The 16,757-nt window shown below is 37.1% G+C and overlaps 1 protein-coding gene across 1 annotated transcript; it reads right to left on the bottom strand.

Moving 5' to 3' along the window:
- Nucleotides 1-1,068: 1,068 nt before the first annotated feature.
- Nucleotides 1,069-14,094, bottom strand: AMBN (ameloblastin). Its single transcript, XM_032632977.1, has 11 exons — nucleotides 13,993-14,094; nucleotides 12,967-13,035; nucleotides 10,217-10,267; nucleotides 8,882-8,929; nucleotides 8,280-8,390; nucleotides 6,016-6,249; nucleotides 4,875-4,913; nucleotides 4,551-4,610; nucleotides 4,414-4,458; nucleotides 3,954-3,998; nucleotides 1,069-2,169 (listed from the first exon to the last, which is right to left on the bottom strand). Exons 1-11 carry the CDS (start codon nucleotides 14,005-14,007, stop codon nucleotides 1,624-1,626), a joined length of 1,263 nt encoding a protein of 420 aa, XP_032488868.1. The 5' UTR covers nucleotides 14,008-14,094; the 3' UTR covers nucleotides 1,069-1,623.
- Between the last annotated feature and the right edge of the window lie 2,663 nt (nucleotides 14,095-16,757).

The raw sequence follows: 16,757 nt of genomic DNA, 5'->3' as shown, positions 1-16,757 counted from the left end.
GAAGACTGTCTGGAGTGCTAAGGTGGGTCTCAGTGGGCATCTGCTGGCTACCATGGCAGTCATTCTGTTACCCTTACACCTTTGCCAGAGCCACTATGGGACAAAAACTGAATTTGAATCTCCTACATCCTCCTTCTGCTCTAGCCCATGGAGTGGGGGTGAGCAGAGCTCTGCCTGGAGAGAGCGAGAAAATAAGAGGTGGCTGCATGGTCCTGTTAAGGCTCCTGAAGTATCCCAGGTCAGGAGGCATCTCAGGGCTCTTTTCCTTGGCTGCATCTCCAAAATCTCCACGGGGCATGGAGGGGAATCTGAGCTCCATGGAGCCTAAGACCTGGGCTGGGCAACTTGGGAGGAAGTGGAGAGAATGGAGGAGGAGGCTCCTTTTTAGGGATGAGGCTAATTTTCAGATCTGGCCTTGGAACCTCTTAATTTAGGGAAATAGCCATGACTGATATATACCTAGCTTTGGTGACAAGTAATGATCATTTTCTGGTTATCGTTTTCCCACATTATATTTCACAGAAATGAGCTAATTCTTACATGGTGCCCACATAACTCTTCTTGTGTTTCTTCCTCTTGGAGGCCTCATTCTACAGATGCTTTTGATACTGTTCTGAGAAAACTTATGTGATCCCTCCCATGCCCTCCCATGCTCCTAACCTTAGGCTGGAGACACCCCTAATATCCTCTGTGGTTCAAGAATACCCTGTACTTGGCCTTGTTATAGCACTTTCACATGTTTGCAGGTTTGGGAGTATCTATTTTGCAGTGCTGTTGTGAGATAATACATGTAAAGTACTAGGGCTTGGCCTAGAGTGGCTGTTTTTGTTATTACTGTGGTTGCTTGTCTGCTTGTCAATCATCCCTATTGAAAGCTCTGAGGGAAGGGGCTGTGTCGCTGTTCCCTAGCACAGTGCCTAGGACATTGGTAGATACACAATAAACTTTCCAGGAAAGAAAAATGAGTTGAATAAAATGGGTTAAAGAGTAGCAAATACAGGGGATGAGTATGCTTTTCTTAATAGTTTGAATATATGTAAATAATAAGTGTATAATTTCTGATAGTTTCAGTGAGAAAAATTTTTATTTAAAATAGGCTAGATGCTTTTACTAGATTAAATAAAATACTCTACAAATGAGAATTTTAAATCCAGTATACCAAACCCAGTAATACCAGTCAGGGCTTGTCCACCAATCCCCATTTAATAACATTTAAATGAAATAACTTATAATTCTAAGAATATGTGCCTTTGCTTAGAGAAAAATTTCCAAAGCAATGTCACATTTCCTGGATATAACAGTGTCATGCTAGTAAGAGAAATTCTATAACGTCAAGACAGCTAAGAAATGGTGACTTTCAAATGCACAGACACTTAGACTTGCTCTGATGTTATTAATAGTATTTCTAAATCACAGAGACAGGCAACACATTTTATTTCAATAAGAGAATGAAAGCAAGAAGGGGACCTACACTATTTCTAGCCACTTATATTTATTAGTATGTGCTTAACACTTTTAATGCCTTTGCTGCAGAGGGTAATAAGTGTTTTCGCAAAAAGATAGACTATTGGGACAAAGCTGGGGAGCTTGTGCATACAGAAAGTAGCTGATATCTCAAACCTCTCAGGGCTCTTGGAAATGCCATGCATCATGCTTAATCTGGGGCTGCTGGGCCTTGTTTCCTGGCATCGATGTGTGCTGACTGTCAGAGGTCACTGTGGAATCCACGGTGGTTTCTTCCTGGAGACCCAGAGTTGTGGTCTCATCAGCACTGTAGGTCTCATAAACATCAGCTAATCCAGGGGTCATCAGTGGGTCTGCAGCTGCTGGGGTGACCCTGAGGGGTCCCCTGCTGTGCCCTGCAGGGCCTTTTGCTAGGTTGGGGATATTGCCTTTAGGATTAGCAAGAAGCCCTCCAAGGGCACCAGGTGCTAGCTCTGAAAGGAGAGCTGGGTTTTCCAGATCGGCTGGGTTGGCCTCTGGCATAGGGAGGTCTTGTGCATCTCCTTCTCCCTTCTCCGGGCCTTTGGTTCCAGCGACTGGGGAGTCAAATTCCAGAGTAAAGTCCCCGCCCATGGCTGGATTGGGGGGCATCCCTCCAAGGCCGGGCCTCATGCCTCCAAATCCCGGGAACATGGCTCCATAGACCATGGGGCCTCCTCTTCCTCCCTGGAAAAAACCATTTATCACATATTATTAACTATACGATGACATTATACCAGGCAGATTCACTGAAAAACCATAAAAAACAGATAGTGAACAGAGAATTGGCTGACAGCTTTGTGTAAGCACATTTCTCACTAAATTGGCTTCTGTACTTTTCTGGGTGGGGACTCTCACTTCTTTGAAAGGGAGATGAAGACCCTTTGAATGCCTGCCGAAGGGTAAGAGGGAAAGAAGCAGGGAAGTAGGACAGAACCAAGTCTACAGGCAAAAGGTAGTTTGAATTTCATTTTAAGAAAACAATAAGCAGTTGAAAAGGGCAATTCCATCATAAGACAAAATCTGAAGCATTCCTGAGTTTGTTGAGCAGAGTTTTGGAGGACATTGTCAGTATCATTTCTCAGTATCCCTCAAAATGAATGAAGCCCCATGTAATATTTTTTCTTTTGCTTTAAAAATTTTTCCTTCCTTCCTTCTCTACTTCCTTCCTTCTTCCCTCCCTACCTCCCTCTGTAGAAACAGAAATATTTTCTTCCTGTGGACAGTTAAAATTCTAGAACTGACCATGTGTCCTTTTTTCCTTTGTTGCGAAAAATTTCAGGACCAAATCTTGGGCTTCTTACAGCAAGTGTGCAGGGCTTTGTAACTTGCATATCTGTATTCTCATTTCCTCATTTTAAATTCTATCTTCAGTTTTTTGGTTATATTTATTGTGTTTTTCATAAGCTACAGAAAAATCTTTTAAGAATGAGGCAAAATATAAATTAATTAAAATTCTAAAATAATAATTAACACACTTGAATTTTCAACCCGTTTCGTTGGTGTTATGTAGAGTCAGTACTTTTTCCTCTTATCTTCTCCTGGCTCTCCACTCGCAGATTTTCCCATCTTCTCCAAGGATGGCACTGTGAACCCCTGGGCTGCTACCTTTATCACATGATTTTCACATTTTCTGCCCCTGTATCTATTTTTTCCACTGACTAGACTGTGAACTCCCTGAGATCAGGAACCTTATCTTATTTATCTTGCCTCCATAGGATCTTTTTATGTGTCTCACTCACAGAAAACTTGAGATTCAAGTTTTCTTCAGTGATAGCATGTTTACATGTATTTATTAAATCAGTAGGATCCGTAGTTGATAATGATTTGTTAATTCAGTACGGTTTTGTTTTGTTTTGCTTTGTGCTCTAACAGATTTAACGTAGAAATTTCTGAGGGAAAAAAGTCCAGTTGTGTGAGTCTATTGATCTCAAATTTTAAAGTTGTAATATGCATAGATAATGATAAGAGAATAAGAGTACACTTGACTTACATTGTTAATATACTTTGAATTTTACAATAATCAAATTTTAAACTTGGTTAATTTTGTTTTGATCTCTCAATTTTGAGGTCTAAATGATTTGCAATTTTGTTGAATTTGTTGTTTTGAGGGGTTAAGTGGTCTGAGAAGTAACGGGAACTTCATGAACCATGTGTATCTTTTTTGGTTTGAAGCGTTTGCTGTTTAATAATGGTGGCTTTTCAAGAGAGGTTTCTCCTGTTCTCATATTCAAGAAATGGGGCAAAATCCTATGTGCAAGAATGGTCATCACTCAGAAACGACTATATGGGAAATGTGATGAAATCTTTGCATACTGCTTCAGAATCAAGCTTTTGGTTTTGGAGTGGAACAACTTGAGTCCCATGCTGTATATTCAGCTATATTCAGGGCCAACACCTCTTGCAGCCAGTCATCTGTGACTGTTCTCCCTTGGCCACTATTGTAAGAAGACTTTGAAGACATTACTCACAGCCATTTCTTCTGAGCTCATGACGCCAAGTCTGGCAGGAGCGTTCTGTTCAAAAAGAAACACAGCATCATATTATGAGCCAGCTGACTCCTATTATCTTTGTAACTACTCAAGACAAAGTTAAAAGTCATTTAGTCTTTCTTTAAAACTTAATATTAATACCGTGTCCAGAGGCAGGGTAAAGTGGAGAGATGAGTCATTATTAAATGAATGTAGCCAATTTGGATAATTAAGATAGAAAAGTTACCTTTTCTTTAATGCCACTGTGTGTGTGTGTGTGTGTGTGTTTGTATGCCTGGCCAGAATTATCCAAATAGGAAGTGTGCCTCCTTGCCATTTCAGTTGCTAACTTAGGCATTCAGAGAATATGGAATCTATTGTTTGAGGCCTAGATTTTATAATATTATCTCTTAAGAAAACATTTAATTAAAATGATACTTTTTATAGGATAAAGACTTACCAATTGATTTGCTCCATAGGACATGTAAAATATTCCTGGATAAAGCTAAATATAAATACAGTAATCATCACAAAATGCATTTCCCAAGAGAAAAACTTTTAAGTAAATCACAGAGAAGTGGTATTAAAAAAACTTACTGGAGGTGGTTTATTTTGTGGCACTGGTCCCAGAGATATCAAACGGGCTATTGGAAACATCTTTAAGTGGTAGAAAGAGAATAAGCAATTCATATTTGCTATAACACAGGCAAACCTCCCATTACGGCCATTTCTAGGAATTATATGAAACTTATTTTCAGATGGATTACTATGATAAACAAGTATTTAATACTTACACAAACAAAGGAACACGTTATATTTCATATTTATGGATAAATGGGGCAATTAAAATTTTTTACTCTCCTTTCTTGAAGTATAGAGATGTATTTCCCAAGAAAGTGTCTTACTGAGATTTGTACTTACCGATGGGTCTTGTGGATCAGCAAAATTCATTCCTGGCAACTGCATTACAGATAAATATTAAAATTACTGAACAATTAAAATAGACAAAGTGAACTTAAAATGTTCTTATCTTATTTACGATTATGATAAAACAATCTAAAATGAATTTCCTTGTTTTTACTTTCATTTCGCCTCTGAGGGTACAACCAAAGAGATTACAGTTGCCCTTTACTGACATGACTCAAGTGCACAGAGAGGAGATGGGGCATGTCTGTCATGAGTTTGCTTTGTTTTGCAGAATAGAAAGTAATGAATTTTGGAATCAGAGCATGCCAGATTGATTTGAATGCTGGCTGTGCCACTTAATTTTTGTGTAATACTGGGAAAATTTTATAACCTCTTAAAATATGTCCTTTTAAAAAAGGATGATATGGGCTTCCCTGGTGGCGCAGTGGTTGAGAGCCTGCCTGCTGATGCAGGGGACACGGGTTCGTGCCCCGGTCTGGGAGGATCCCACATGCCGCGGAGCGGCTGAGCTTGCGCGTCTGGAGCCTGTGCTCCGCAACAGTGAGAGGCCCGCGTACCGCAAAAAAAAAAAAAAAAAAAAAAAAAAGGATGATAAGATCTATCTTCATAGGATTGGAGTCAGGATGGTATGTGGGGATGTTAAATGCCTGCAGCATACTAGTTACATGATACCTTCCTTTCCTGTCCATTGCTCTTTTCTCAAAATTATTACCTGATACTTTTGCTTGATTGTCTTCTCTATTACCAGATAGAGAAATAATACTGCAAAAATATTATTTGCAATGCTGAGGGATCAATCACTTTTCTCAGTCCTTCCAACATTGAAAAAAGAGCCTGGTGATAAGAAGCCTGGAATTCTCTGGGCTGTCCTATTTCCTCTGAAAGCTTTCATCTTTTGTAACTAAGAAACCAATTTTACAGGAACAGGATCTTTTAGAATCCATGCCCCATCTTAGATGGCAAAGGGCAGGAATGGATATTTATATTCTACTCCCAGATATGTCAATTGCTTGAAAACATTTGTATTTTCATGCATTATGCCCAAAGCTCTGATTATTTAAATGTGCTCTGCAAATCGATTTTCTTTCACTAAGTTAATGGACGATCCAGGTCTGACTTCAGAGAAAGGAATTACCTCGGTCTTTGGTGGCTTTTCTGATGGTGCCACCTGTTGAATCATTGGCCCCTCTGATTGCTGCAAGGGTGGATGTCCCGGGTAAATCGGAGGCTGAGATATTCCCTTCTGGACTGTGTTCTGGACGGAGGTTACAACGGTGGGCTGGAGGAAAGGTTTCTGTCCTGGCTGTGGAGGCTGCAGGGATGGCTGCGATGGGAGAGGTGGGGGATGCACAGGCAAAGAATATTCATACTGCAGAGAAATTTGAAAGGAGTGTCAGGAAGCGATGGCTCACTGAACTGTGGTGTCTGACAAAGCAAAAGGGCTTGGGGAACTTTCTACTTGGAAGAGAGTCTAGGAGACTTGTCTTGAAGATGTGTTCCATAGGAAGCACTGATTCACTTAAAGTCAGTGTTTTGGGGAGCAGTCTGGTAGGTGTTTACCTCCCCTACTTCCTTTGGGACTATGACTGTGCATGAAGATGGAAAGCTATATGAACTTCTGGGTAGACTGAGCCGTTTCGTCCTCTGGGTTCCCACAGCTGCCTCTATGTATCTCTATTTTAACACTTTCCCACTAGATTACAGTTACTGCTAATAAAGATTTGTCCCTTGGTCAGCTGACAGAGGATAATGTCTTATTTATCTTTATAGCCCCAGGACTTAACATAGGTCCTAATAAGTGACTGGCACAGGTTAGATAATATATTTTTTGAGTTAATGAAAGGAGAAAGGGTAATTAAATAAAATACCAATCAAATTCTTACACCATGAATTCATTTTGGAAACAATCAAGTGGAGAAAGAATCACCATTAACATAATTTACTGTCCCACTAAATGTGGCTTGGTGAGTAATGCTGCTTGTTATGGAAAACCATCTGGAATCAAAAGTTCCTGTTAAAACAACCATGTTTTTTTGCTCCTCTTTGAAATTACCTGTTGTGAACAGCTCCCTATTATTTTTAAATTATTTGCAAGCTCCTCAAAGTGGCTTAGAAGTCTCCACCTAGAGGAGTGGGATAGGGAGGATGGGAGGAAGATGCAAGAGGGAGGAGATATGGGGATATATGTACATGTATAGTTGATTCACTTTGTTATACGGCAGAAACTATCACACATTGTAAAGCAGTTACACTCCAATAAAGATGTTAAAACAAAACAAAAAACAGGGCTTCCCTGGTGGCGCAGTGGTTGAGAGTCCGCCTGCCGATGCAGGGGACACGGGTTCGTGCCCTGGTCCGGGAAGATCCCACATGCCGCGGAGCAGCTGGGCCCGTGAGCCATGGCCGCTGAGCCTGCACATCCGGAGCCTGTGCTCCGCAACGGGAGAGGCCACAACAGTGAGAGGCCTGTGTACCGCAAAAAAACAAAAAATAAACAAAAAAGAAGTCTCACAACAATCTGGCTGTGCTTCATCTCTTCAACCATTGCCCATCTCTAAACTCCTGGGCTTTCATTACTTGTACCTCATTCATTACTTATACCTCACAACTTAGCACCTTGTAATATGTTGTCTTGTCTTATCCCCTAATCAGATGTGAAATTTTGTAAGCTTTGAAGGCATTCTTAAACACCTTCACTTTCATTTCCAATCTACCATTTGGTTTATGTATTTGTTAGGTATCTAATAAATAATGATTAACTGATTGAGGTATTTATTAATTGCTTAGGGTTTATGATTTTTTTTTTCCAGTACGCGGGCCTCTCACTGCTGTGGCCTCTCCCGTTGCGGAGCACAGGCTCCGGATGCACAGGCTCAGCGGCCATGGCTCACGGGCCCAGCTGCTCCGCGGCACGTGGGGATCTTCCCAGACCGGCGCACGAACACGTGTCCCCTGCATTGGCAGGCGGACTCCCAACTACTGCGCCACCAGGGAAGCCCTATGATGTTTTAATTAGGAATGTTTTGCATCATTTTAAATGTGTCTTTTAGTAATTATTTAAGGAATCTTGACTGAAATCAGAATTTTCCAGGATACAGCCTGCTTTCATTTTCAGGCTAGTTTATTTATTGTTCATATCTTTAACATAGGTTTCTATGTTTTGGAAGCCATATCTTCCTATTTGAAGTAAATATACAAATGGGTTGAAAATTTGGACCATTTTATTTTAAATTTTCCTAAGTACTAAAAACAGTTATAGGTTTTGATTTATTGTTATTTGGAAATTTTTTTATTCATTACTGTTACCTGTCTGTGGTTACTATATGACAACTTAGAGAAGGCAAGCAGGAGAATATTTTAAAGCTTGAAGTTTCAGACACATTGATGCAATTAACTTACCTGTTGAGTTTCATGTTCCCTTGGTCTCATCCACGGGAAAGAGGAATGTGGTGGGAGGAGAGCATGCATCCACAAAGAATTAAATGATTTCCCAAAGCCAAGTCTTGAATACTAAAGACACGGAGAAAAAAAGTATGCTTATATTTCAGTGTTTTCTTAAACTTGGTTTCCATTTTCTAAAAAATCCACAAAAAGTGTAGAAATAGCAAAAATTAGAGTGTTATTCGTTAATTTAATGTGGCTGGGTTAAGTCTTCCAATAGACTTGCTTTTTATTCTGAGCCAGTCTGACATATTCCCATAAACTTCTTTGAGATTTTGCTTTTTTAAGCATTCATATTTTGGGCTGCATAATAAAATTAATAATACAAAAAAGAATTTTTTTCTTACTAAAGAAAATTCAACATTATTTTTATTTTCTCCTATCATCCCGTCCTAGGTCCTTATTTTGTTTTAGCTTATCTCAATTACTCATTTGCTTTTTCAGTATTTAGGATATTGTTTATTCACAAACAAATTTTATGAATTACAGTGCTGCTGCTAATATCACTACCACCAACACCATGAATATTTGCAATAAGAATTATTTGAAAATAAGGTTACCTGAGAAAGCATGTTTAATCCCTGCAAACTTCCCAACTGTCTCATTGTCTATCAAGAAAAAAAAAGTGGGTTAGTGTTTGTCACATATGTTCCTTTTGTGTATGACACAATTGATTTTCAACATATGGTAGTATTAGCACAAAGTTTGGAGTGGGTCAATTTGAATAAAATAAGAGACACAAATCATCACTAAAAAGTAGAAATGTTAAATGTGGTTCTGCCATTGTTGTTATCATTGCTATTAAAATAGTGAGCTTGCTTTTCATCATTAATTAAAAGAGAGAAAATATTTAAGTGGAGGTCATATTGAAACATGGGAAAATAGTTCATTGAATTGAAATATCAATATAATCACAAGGACATTGTCTCATTGACTCTTTTTTCCCTCATTTAACTTACTTTGCCTTTTATAAATCCAGCCCGAAGAGGAATTTGAAAAAACAGGCAAACAAACCAAACAAATTAAAAGAAAACAACCCTACCTCCTTCCCAAGTAAAAGTTCTCAAAATAATAAATATAAAAAACACTGGGGAAAATGGTAAGTATCTAGATAGATGGTCAAGAATGCTGCCAATTCAACAGAAAGTCAATTTCATTTTTTCCTGGGAAGAGGTTTAGAGTGCTTTGCGTTGAGTTTAAGCTAGAAAGTAAGAATAAAAAAACAAAACTCAGTGAAACTTAGCTTCATTTTGAAATAAGCTTCTAGCACAAAGTATCGATTTCCCTCAGACCGTCATGATATAAATAAATTTTGCAAGGCCTTGTGAAAAATTTGTAATCTCATAAATATTTTTCTATTCATAACTGTTTATATTTTTTACTGATATCTGAAACATTTCTATTTTGCTGGGGTTTTCTAGACAGAGTATATGTTAGGTATAAGAACTGCAATAAGACAGACAAAGCCTATGCAGAAGGCACTATAGTACAGTGTTAATGCTATTTACAGTCCTCATAAACAATTACATTTTGTAAGATAAACTTTCCTCATGGGAACTTTATCATATGCTATATGGAGAAGGAACTAAGTATAAGCCATTTGTGACTTCAGAATAATGTGTTTCAATTAATGTATATATATGTATTAGGTATTAAATATTAGTACTGCTTTGATCACACACAGATGATGTTCTAAAAACCAAAACAACTGAAAATTTAAAATTGCAGTAAAATTATAAGATGAGGCTCTAATAAATGTCATAAACTTCTCTAGAACTGCTCAGGAGGACAGCCACTGACTTCTGGCCAGGAAAACTGAGAAACAGCCCATGTATTTCTCTTATGAAGAACATACCAATGTAAAGATTATATGTAAATACTCTGACAATACATACCTCAAGGCTCAAACTAACCATGCCTGGTGTCCCAGGTTGCTGAGGAAACACCTAAATGGAAATAAAAATAATTTTGAATTTTCTTTGATGAGAAACTTCGTTACACACTGAAAATAGAAAGCCACACGTATACCTAAGGGCCAGCTAATACTGGTTTATTACCCAAATGACTTGAGCTTTTGGGTAGAATGAAGAAGAACTTAAATTGTTTGGAGTATTAACATAATATTAAATTTTATTTTTTTGGCTGCACCGCACGGCTTGTGGGATCCTAGTTCCCTGACCGGGGACTGAAGCCAGGCCCTTGGCAGTGAAAGCATGGAATCCTAACCACTGGACCACCAGGGAAATCCTAATATTTAATAATTTTGCTCCCACATGAATCATCTACCCTTTGTCTACATCTTAATGCTATATTGCTTTAAAAGCAAAATTTGATTTAGTTTGAAAGTTATGTTGAAAACAAATGAGAAGTAAAAGAAACAAAATAGAAAACGAATAACTCAACTTGAATATTATCACATAGAAAAGCAAAGGGAACAAACTCGAACTCAGTTTTCTTGTGTGTTTGACAAATCTACATACCTGGTTTGTGGAACGTGGTGTGGGATCACGGCATTCGGCAAAACCATGTGTAAAACCTAACTTGCCTCCCATTCAAAGGGCTTCAACAAATCCTCCATCATCTTTAGTGAAAGATTATTATTTTTTAAATGTTTTTTCTTTTTTTAAAATTTTTATTGTGAAAGATTATGTATAAACCTGTTGATCTGTGTTTATATTTTTGGGATCATATAAAAGGCATTTTTTCTGAAGTAAAAGGTATTCTAGTACCAAGTACTATTATACTTACTGTGTTCATTTAAAAGTTGTTTAAAAAATATAGCTATATTTACAGCTAGGTTTTTAAACTGTAAGATATTTTCCTTTCTAAGCCAATCCTTATTAATATGCATGAATACAAGTGGGGAAAAAATCAGAGAATGGAAGAGAAGAGTAACAATTAGAGTAAATTGGATTTTAAGGGTTTTTTTTCCTTTGGATATTCTTACATCTAGGGTCAAGGGGTTTTAATGCCTTACTTCCTTCATTTAAACCACAGGTATTTTTGGAGTCTCCACGAAATGTATTGGGATTATTTTTCCTTTGTGAGGAAGTTCAGGAATATTTTTCTGAGCATATGTTATTTGTCTCCACGTCCTACATTTTTATACAGGTAAAATCCTACCTTCTGGGTCATGGTGCAAATTTCTTCAAATAATACAGTTTTGCAAGTGGATAGAAGGGAAGGAGTTATAAATGTGTAGCAAATACTCCAAGTAGAGAAAGAGGTTACCTTTGTAGACAAAAAGAGTGATATGTGTATGTGTGTGGTGAGAAAATTGTTTGGAATTTGAGGGGATGTGAGAGTAGAGCCTTCTCTCCTCCTATTAGCCAGTACAAAAATAAGGTAACTGGGATAGATTCAACTACAGGGCAAAGTATACTTTGCTTCTATTTGATCCAAGTCATGAATTAATGAGCAATATTTACATGAATGCAGATAGACAGAGGATATCTTTCCCAGGAGGAAGTAAAAGGAGAAGAACATCTGATTTGGCAGTTGGCAATCTTAAGCCATTGTCCTCTTGCTCAGAGTGGACCTGACTGACACAGGTGTGGACCATTGTAAGTTCCAAGAGTGTTAAGGTGTTAGACTGATGGTGGATGGCTGAGGTGACCCCAATGTCAGTATCATACAAAGGTAAGCTAAGGTGGCAACTTTAATTTTTCTTTCATTTAAAATTCATGTTGAGTAATGTAAAAGAAACTCTTTTTATCTGTAAAATGGAGGTTTTCATCCTAGCAGTCAGTTTTCATCCCCCTTTTTTGAAATGTTTTAACTTTAAGAAGCTCAAATGGCTACTCCTTTGTCTCAAGGAACTTAAATATTTAAAGTTCATTTAAGACCACCTATGAGCTCCTCAAGACAAGAGACCACGTCACATTTAGTTTCACATCTCTAATGCCAGCACATTGCTGGATACACTGCAGGTGCTCGGTCAATATTTGTCAAATGCATGAAGCAACTGAATAATGTCTTCATGTAAACAGAATCACATGATATTGGCTGGAGTAGTTCAGTGCTCAAAGGATTGTATTCATATGAAATCATCTCAGTATATGATGGAATGTACCAGGTGCAGGACTGTAACATACAAGTAGCCCATTGCATGGCGTGTTTTAATTTAAGAAACTTCAGGGCTTAGTCACACAGTATCTCCCTATAAGGCAAATTTGTTGGTTAATTGCTAGCTTCAAATGGAATTACTTAGCTCAGTTTTGTAACCATAGTAATTTGGCTAATGTTGTTCTTTTAAAAATGAAGAAGAAAAAACGTACTTTACTTTTTTGGAGAAATTTCCTCTTTCCATTTTGATTTCATAATGATAGCAGGTAATTGATAATAAATTTGTGCTGTGACATTGTTGGAGACCACATACATCTTTTAACTTTGAGTGAATGGAATAAGATGTAGAAGTTGTCTTCGGAAAATTTAAAATATCTTTTTGTATAACAAAATTTTATATTTGGCTTACTGCTTTTGGATTATAAGGGCTGACATCTGGGCACCTGACTTTTGACTCAGTAGGAAGATACCACTGGATTAATCCCACTGAGTCCAATTATGGACACTCAACCACTTCCTTCAGTGTTGTTTGGTGTCTGGCAATGTCTCTACTAGGGTACCCTCTAGAAGACTGACTTACCGGCACTGCAGAACTCATTTTCAGGAGGCACAGGATCAGTATCATGTCCTTCATTTTGAAAAGTGGGATCTGAAACAGAGTTGTATTGGAGAATCAAATCAGATGAATTTTTATTTCAGAATGGCTAAAAGACAATATTTCCATGAGTTCTTTGCTCTTCCAAAATGACTAGGTTCAAAACAAAATAAAACAAAACCAAAACAGATAAATGTTGCTAAACAACTGATTTTTATTTATTAGTTTTTGGAATGAATTGACGAGCAATTAAAAAATTTATAAGTACTTTTTTTTTTTTTTACAGAGCTACCACCTAAATGAACATGTGGGAACACTTCCATGAATATTTAATTTCATTTCATAAATGAAATTCATTAAATTAAAATTTTAAATGTTCCACTATGTGAAATGTTGGTCTATTAAGTCTATTAAGTATGATTCACAGGAATTTTTACTTTGTTTCCCTCCAGAATAAATTTTGAAATGCATTTTAAATGTAATACAACCAACAGTCATTTCATAACAAACCTTTATATGCAGATATAAAGGGTATACTATTCTATGTTTAGGTTAGCCAGAAAACCATGCCAATAATTATCATTTAAAAATAAAAATTAACTAAATATTTTAATTTCCTTTGATATTAGTGGAAAATATGTCTCAAAATTGAGTTTTCCTCTTTCTAAAATGAATTATCTCTTCAGTTTATTCTATAAGTCCAGAAGGCACTTTACTCTCACATGAACAGAAATCTGACTAGTCAAGAGATTTGCTCAACTTCTAATACTTTTCCAAATTAGGTACTGTCACTAACAATCACAAATAGTAAAAAAAGTCTATAGGCAAGTCTTTTTGTCCTTAGCTGAAAGGGTATTAGGCAGGTCTCCTCTGGAACATGCTAATAATGTTTCACAATAAGCTATTATTCAGCTTCTGGTGACAAATGAAGATAAATCCTCTTTATAAAAGCTGCCTGGAGATAGGAAAAAAGAACAGGAATCACATGGAAATCATAAAATCACATTTTACCTTCAATGCTGGCATGCACTGTGCTCTCAGGGCCTGGTGATACCAACCAAGATAGTTCTAAGAAAAGAAGATTAAAATTTTTTTCTGGACTGTGCCTGAGACTCACTCTGTATCCCTCATTCAGGGAAGACCTGAAACCTTTATTTAAAGTGCCAATCCACCAATCAAAGTAAAGCTAAATTGGGGAAAAAAATCACAACTCTGCTCCTGCAATTAGCCCTCACCCTTTTATTTCATGCAAGGACATTGGCCCAGTAGAGTCTCATTATTTTTAATTGTAACTCAACCCCTGTATTTATTCAGAGAACTCGATTGCAGAGAAGACACTGAAGGAATAATAAACATAAACTCTGAAGACAATGGTTTTGGTGAGCTGGGGGAAATATATGTAAAATAGGGGCAAAATAAACCCTTATCTGTTTTGTGCAGGTTTTTATCTTCAGGTAAAGTTAGTGACCAAGAGCTAGTATTCTCAGGATTTTCACTTTCATGTTTGTTGTGGTAAAAGTAACGCTCCTCCCTTCTCCCAACATACACACAATCTAGAAAGAAACACTAAAATAACTTTCTGGGTTTAGAAGAGAGGATGAAAATATTAGATGGATAATGAATATGTTATGATTTTTTCCTCAGAATTTCCTAGATATTTTCGTATCTGAAGATTATAGACTAGAGATAGCCAAACTTTTGCAAGAAGTTTCAGTTGGACTCTCTGAAATAATCACCTCAGGTAAACTTTTAGTGCATATTCTTTGGGAGGAGGGAGACATAAATCAGGACATTCTCCATGAACCAATCAAGTCCATGGGCACTACTCTCAGTTCACTCTTTAGATAGAACAATTTTCAGGCATTTAGTATCAAGCCAGGTTAGTAGGTCATATTCATGTCACTTAAAAGGCCAACATCAACATGAATGGAGTTTTCTCTGTGAACAAATAAGAATGTCTTAGATATGGATTGAACTTTAGCTGCTTTTGTTATTTCTCTGCCCCTCTTTGTCTTTCCAAAGGTATGATTTCAGATGTGGTAGGGATAAGCATTTAAGATTAGTTTCTTGAGAAGGGATGAGTAAGTATACTCCTTAGGGGAGTAGAGATCTTGCAAATTACAGGGAACATTTAGGAAGCTGGTATTTTAGGAGAAAGATTTCTTCATACGTAAGTTAGGCCTAACAGCCTCAAATAATGTTATCTAAGAAGCTGTCCCTGAAAAACTCCATTTCCCATTGATAAGAGAATTATTTTAGGGGGCAAAGAAATAAAGATTGTGAATATGTTTTGTAAATAACAAAATGTTAATGAAATGATAAGTATTATTTTTGGTCTCTCTTCTCTCTCTCACTGTCTTTACTCCAGCTGTGGTGCTTGATCAAGTCCGTTAATCTCTCTGAGCTCCACTTTCTTCCTCTGTAATATAAGAATAATCATTTACTACCTACCATAGGCTTATTTTGAAGATTTGGTGAAACGATCAAGACACAACAGCTGCCATACAGTGGGTGCTTAATAAATAGGTTGATTGTCCTTTGTGTAGGAGAAACTACATGAAACATGTGACCATGAAGACATTGTGTGTGTTCATGTGTTATAGGAGAAGTTTTGGTGGTTAGGTCCATGAGCTCCAAGGATGTAGAGGAGGTACCTGATGGAAGGCATTTCCTCTTCATGGAAGTTGATGCTAAATCTATGGGATTAAGTTTCCTAGTTGACAGCTAGACAGGGAAATGTGTGTGTGTGTGTACGTGTCTTTTATGGTTTATGAGCGTGATCATAATTTTGGTAGCACTCACATGTTCTGCCTTACTCTTAAGCCAAATATCCAATACATCATAAGTAATGTTGCTTTTACCTTTTTAAAACATCCTTCATACTCAGTCCTGGGGTTGTTGTCTTCTAGATGTTTGCCCATTAGTTTCTTTTTCCTTCAGTTTCCTGCATACCAACACCAAATTTATCTTCCTAAAATATTGGTTTCAGCATTTCACTGCCACACTCAAAAACTTTTAAAGTATCCCTAAGGCTATAATGTAAAATTCACCCTCTGTAACTAGACAGTCAAATTAACATTTTAATTCACCTTTTAATCATATCTCCCACTTTATGTGAGACACATTGGTATAATAATAATGATTGTTGTAATCAGTTGAAGTTAGTCTCATTTTGTATCCAGTACAGTTTTTTATTTTTGGCTTATGTTACTGGGAAAGTTAGTAAATATTCCTAATATATGCTATGCAAAATGTTTTAATTACAAAAAATCTGGAAATTATTATGGGTATATGAATGCATTTCTGATAGTGATTATAGGTATTAAGGAAGTAACTACAGCTGATGCAAAGTATGTAATGTTGGTCAAGACAGTACCTATATAAAGAACAACCAGAGTCCCAATTTAAAAAATTCTGTGTCCAGCAAAAATAAAAAACCTCAGAATAACAGAAAATCTGAACACCTGAGGGGACACATGCCACAGAAAAAGTTATAAAGAAAAATCTAGAGAAAGAAGACCCTGTGGACAATGTTAATAATTATAGTAGCTGAGAGCACAGCTGTTTAAATCCCCTCTGTCACACTGATCATGCGACACTGGGTGAGCTACTCAACTCGAATATATATAATATTTTCATATAGTAATTTCATCTGTGAAGTGTGGTATACCATATGACAGCATTAATTTCATTTAATTTAAGTAGAATACTGAACAGAATACTAAAATAGAATATAGTGCTTAGCACGCTCTCTGATATGAAGAAAATGTTCAACG

This window comes from Phocoena sinus, chromosome 5 (genome assembly GCF_008692025.1).
Source record: "Phocoena sinus isolate mPhoSin1 chromosome 5, mPhoSin1.pri, whole genome shotgun sequence".
Lineage (NCBI taxonomy): Eukaryota > Metazoa > Chordata > Mammalia > Artiodactyla > Phocoenidae > Phocoena > Phocoena sinus.
This window is presented reverse-complemented; position numbering and strand designations above follow the sequence as displayed.

Bases quoted from the DNA above. Each gene is read 5' to 3' on its own strand.
- AMBN (XM_032632977.1), bottom strand. The intron at 10,268-12,966 runs GTAAGTCAGTCT...ATTTCCATTTAG, and splicing joins AAATGAGTTCTGCAGTGCCG to GTGTTTCCTCAGCAACCTGG. The intron at 2,170-3,953 runs GTGAGTAATGTC...GGTTTTTTCCAG, and splicing joins TGAGCTCAGAAGAAATGGCT to GGAGGAAGAGGAGGCCCCAT.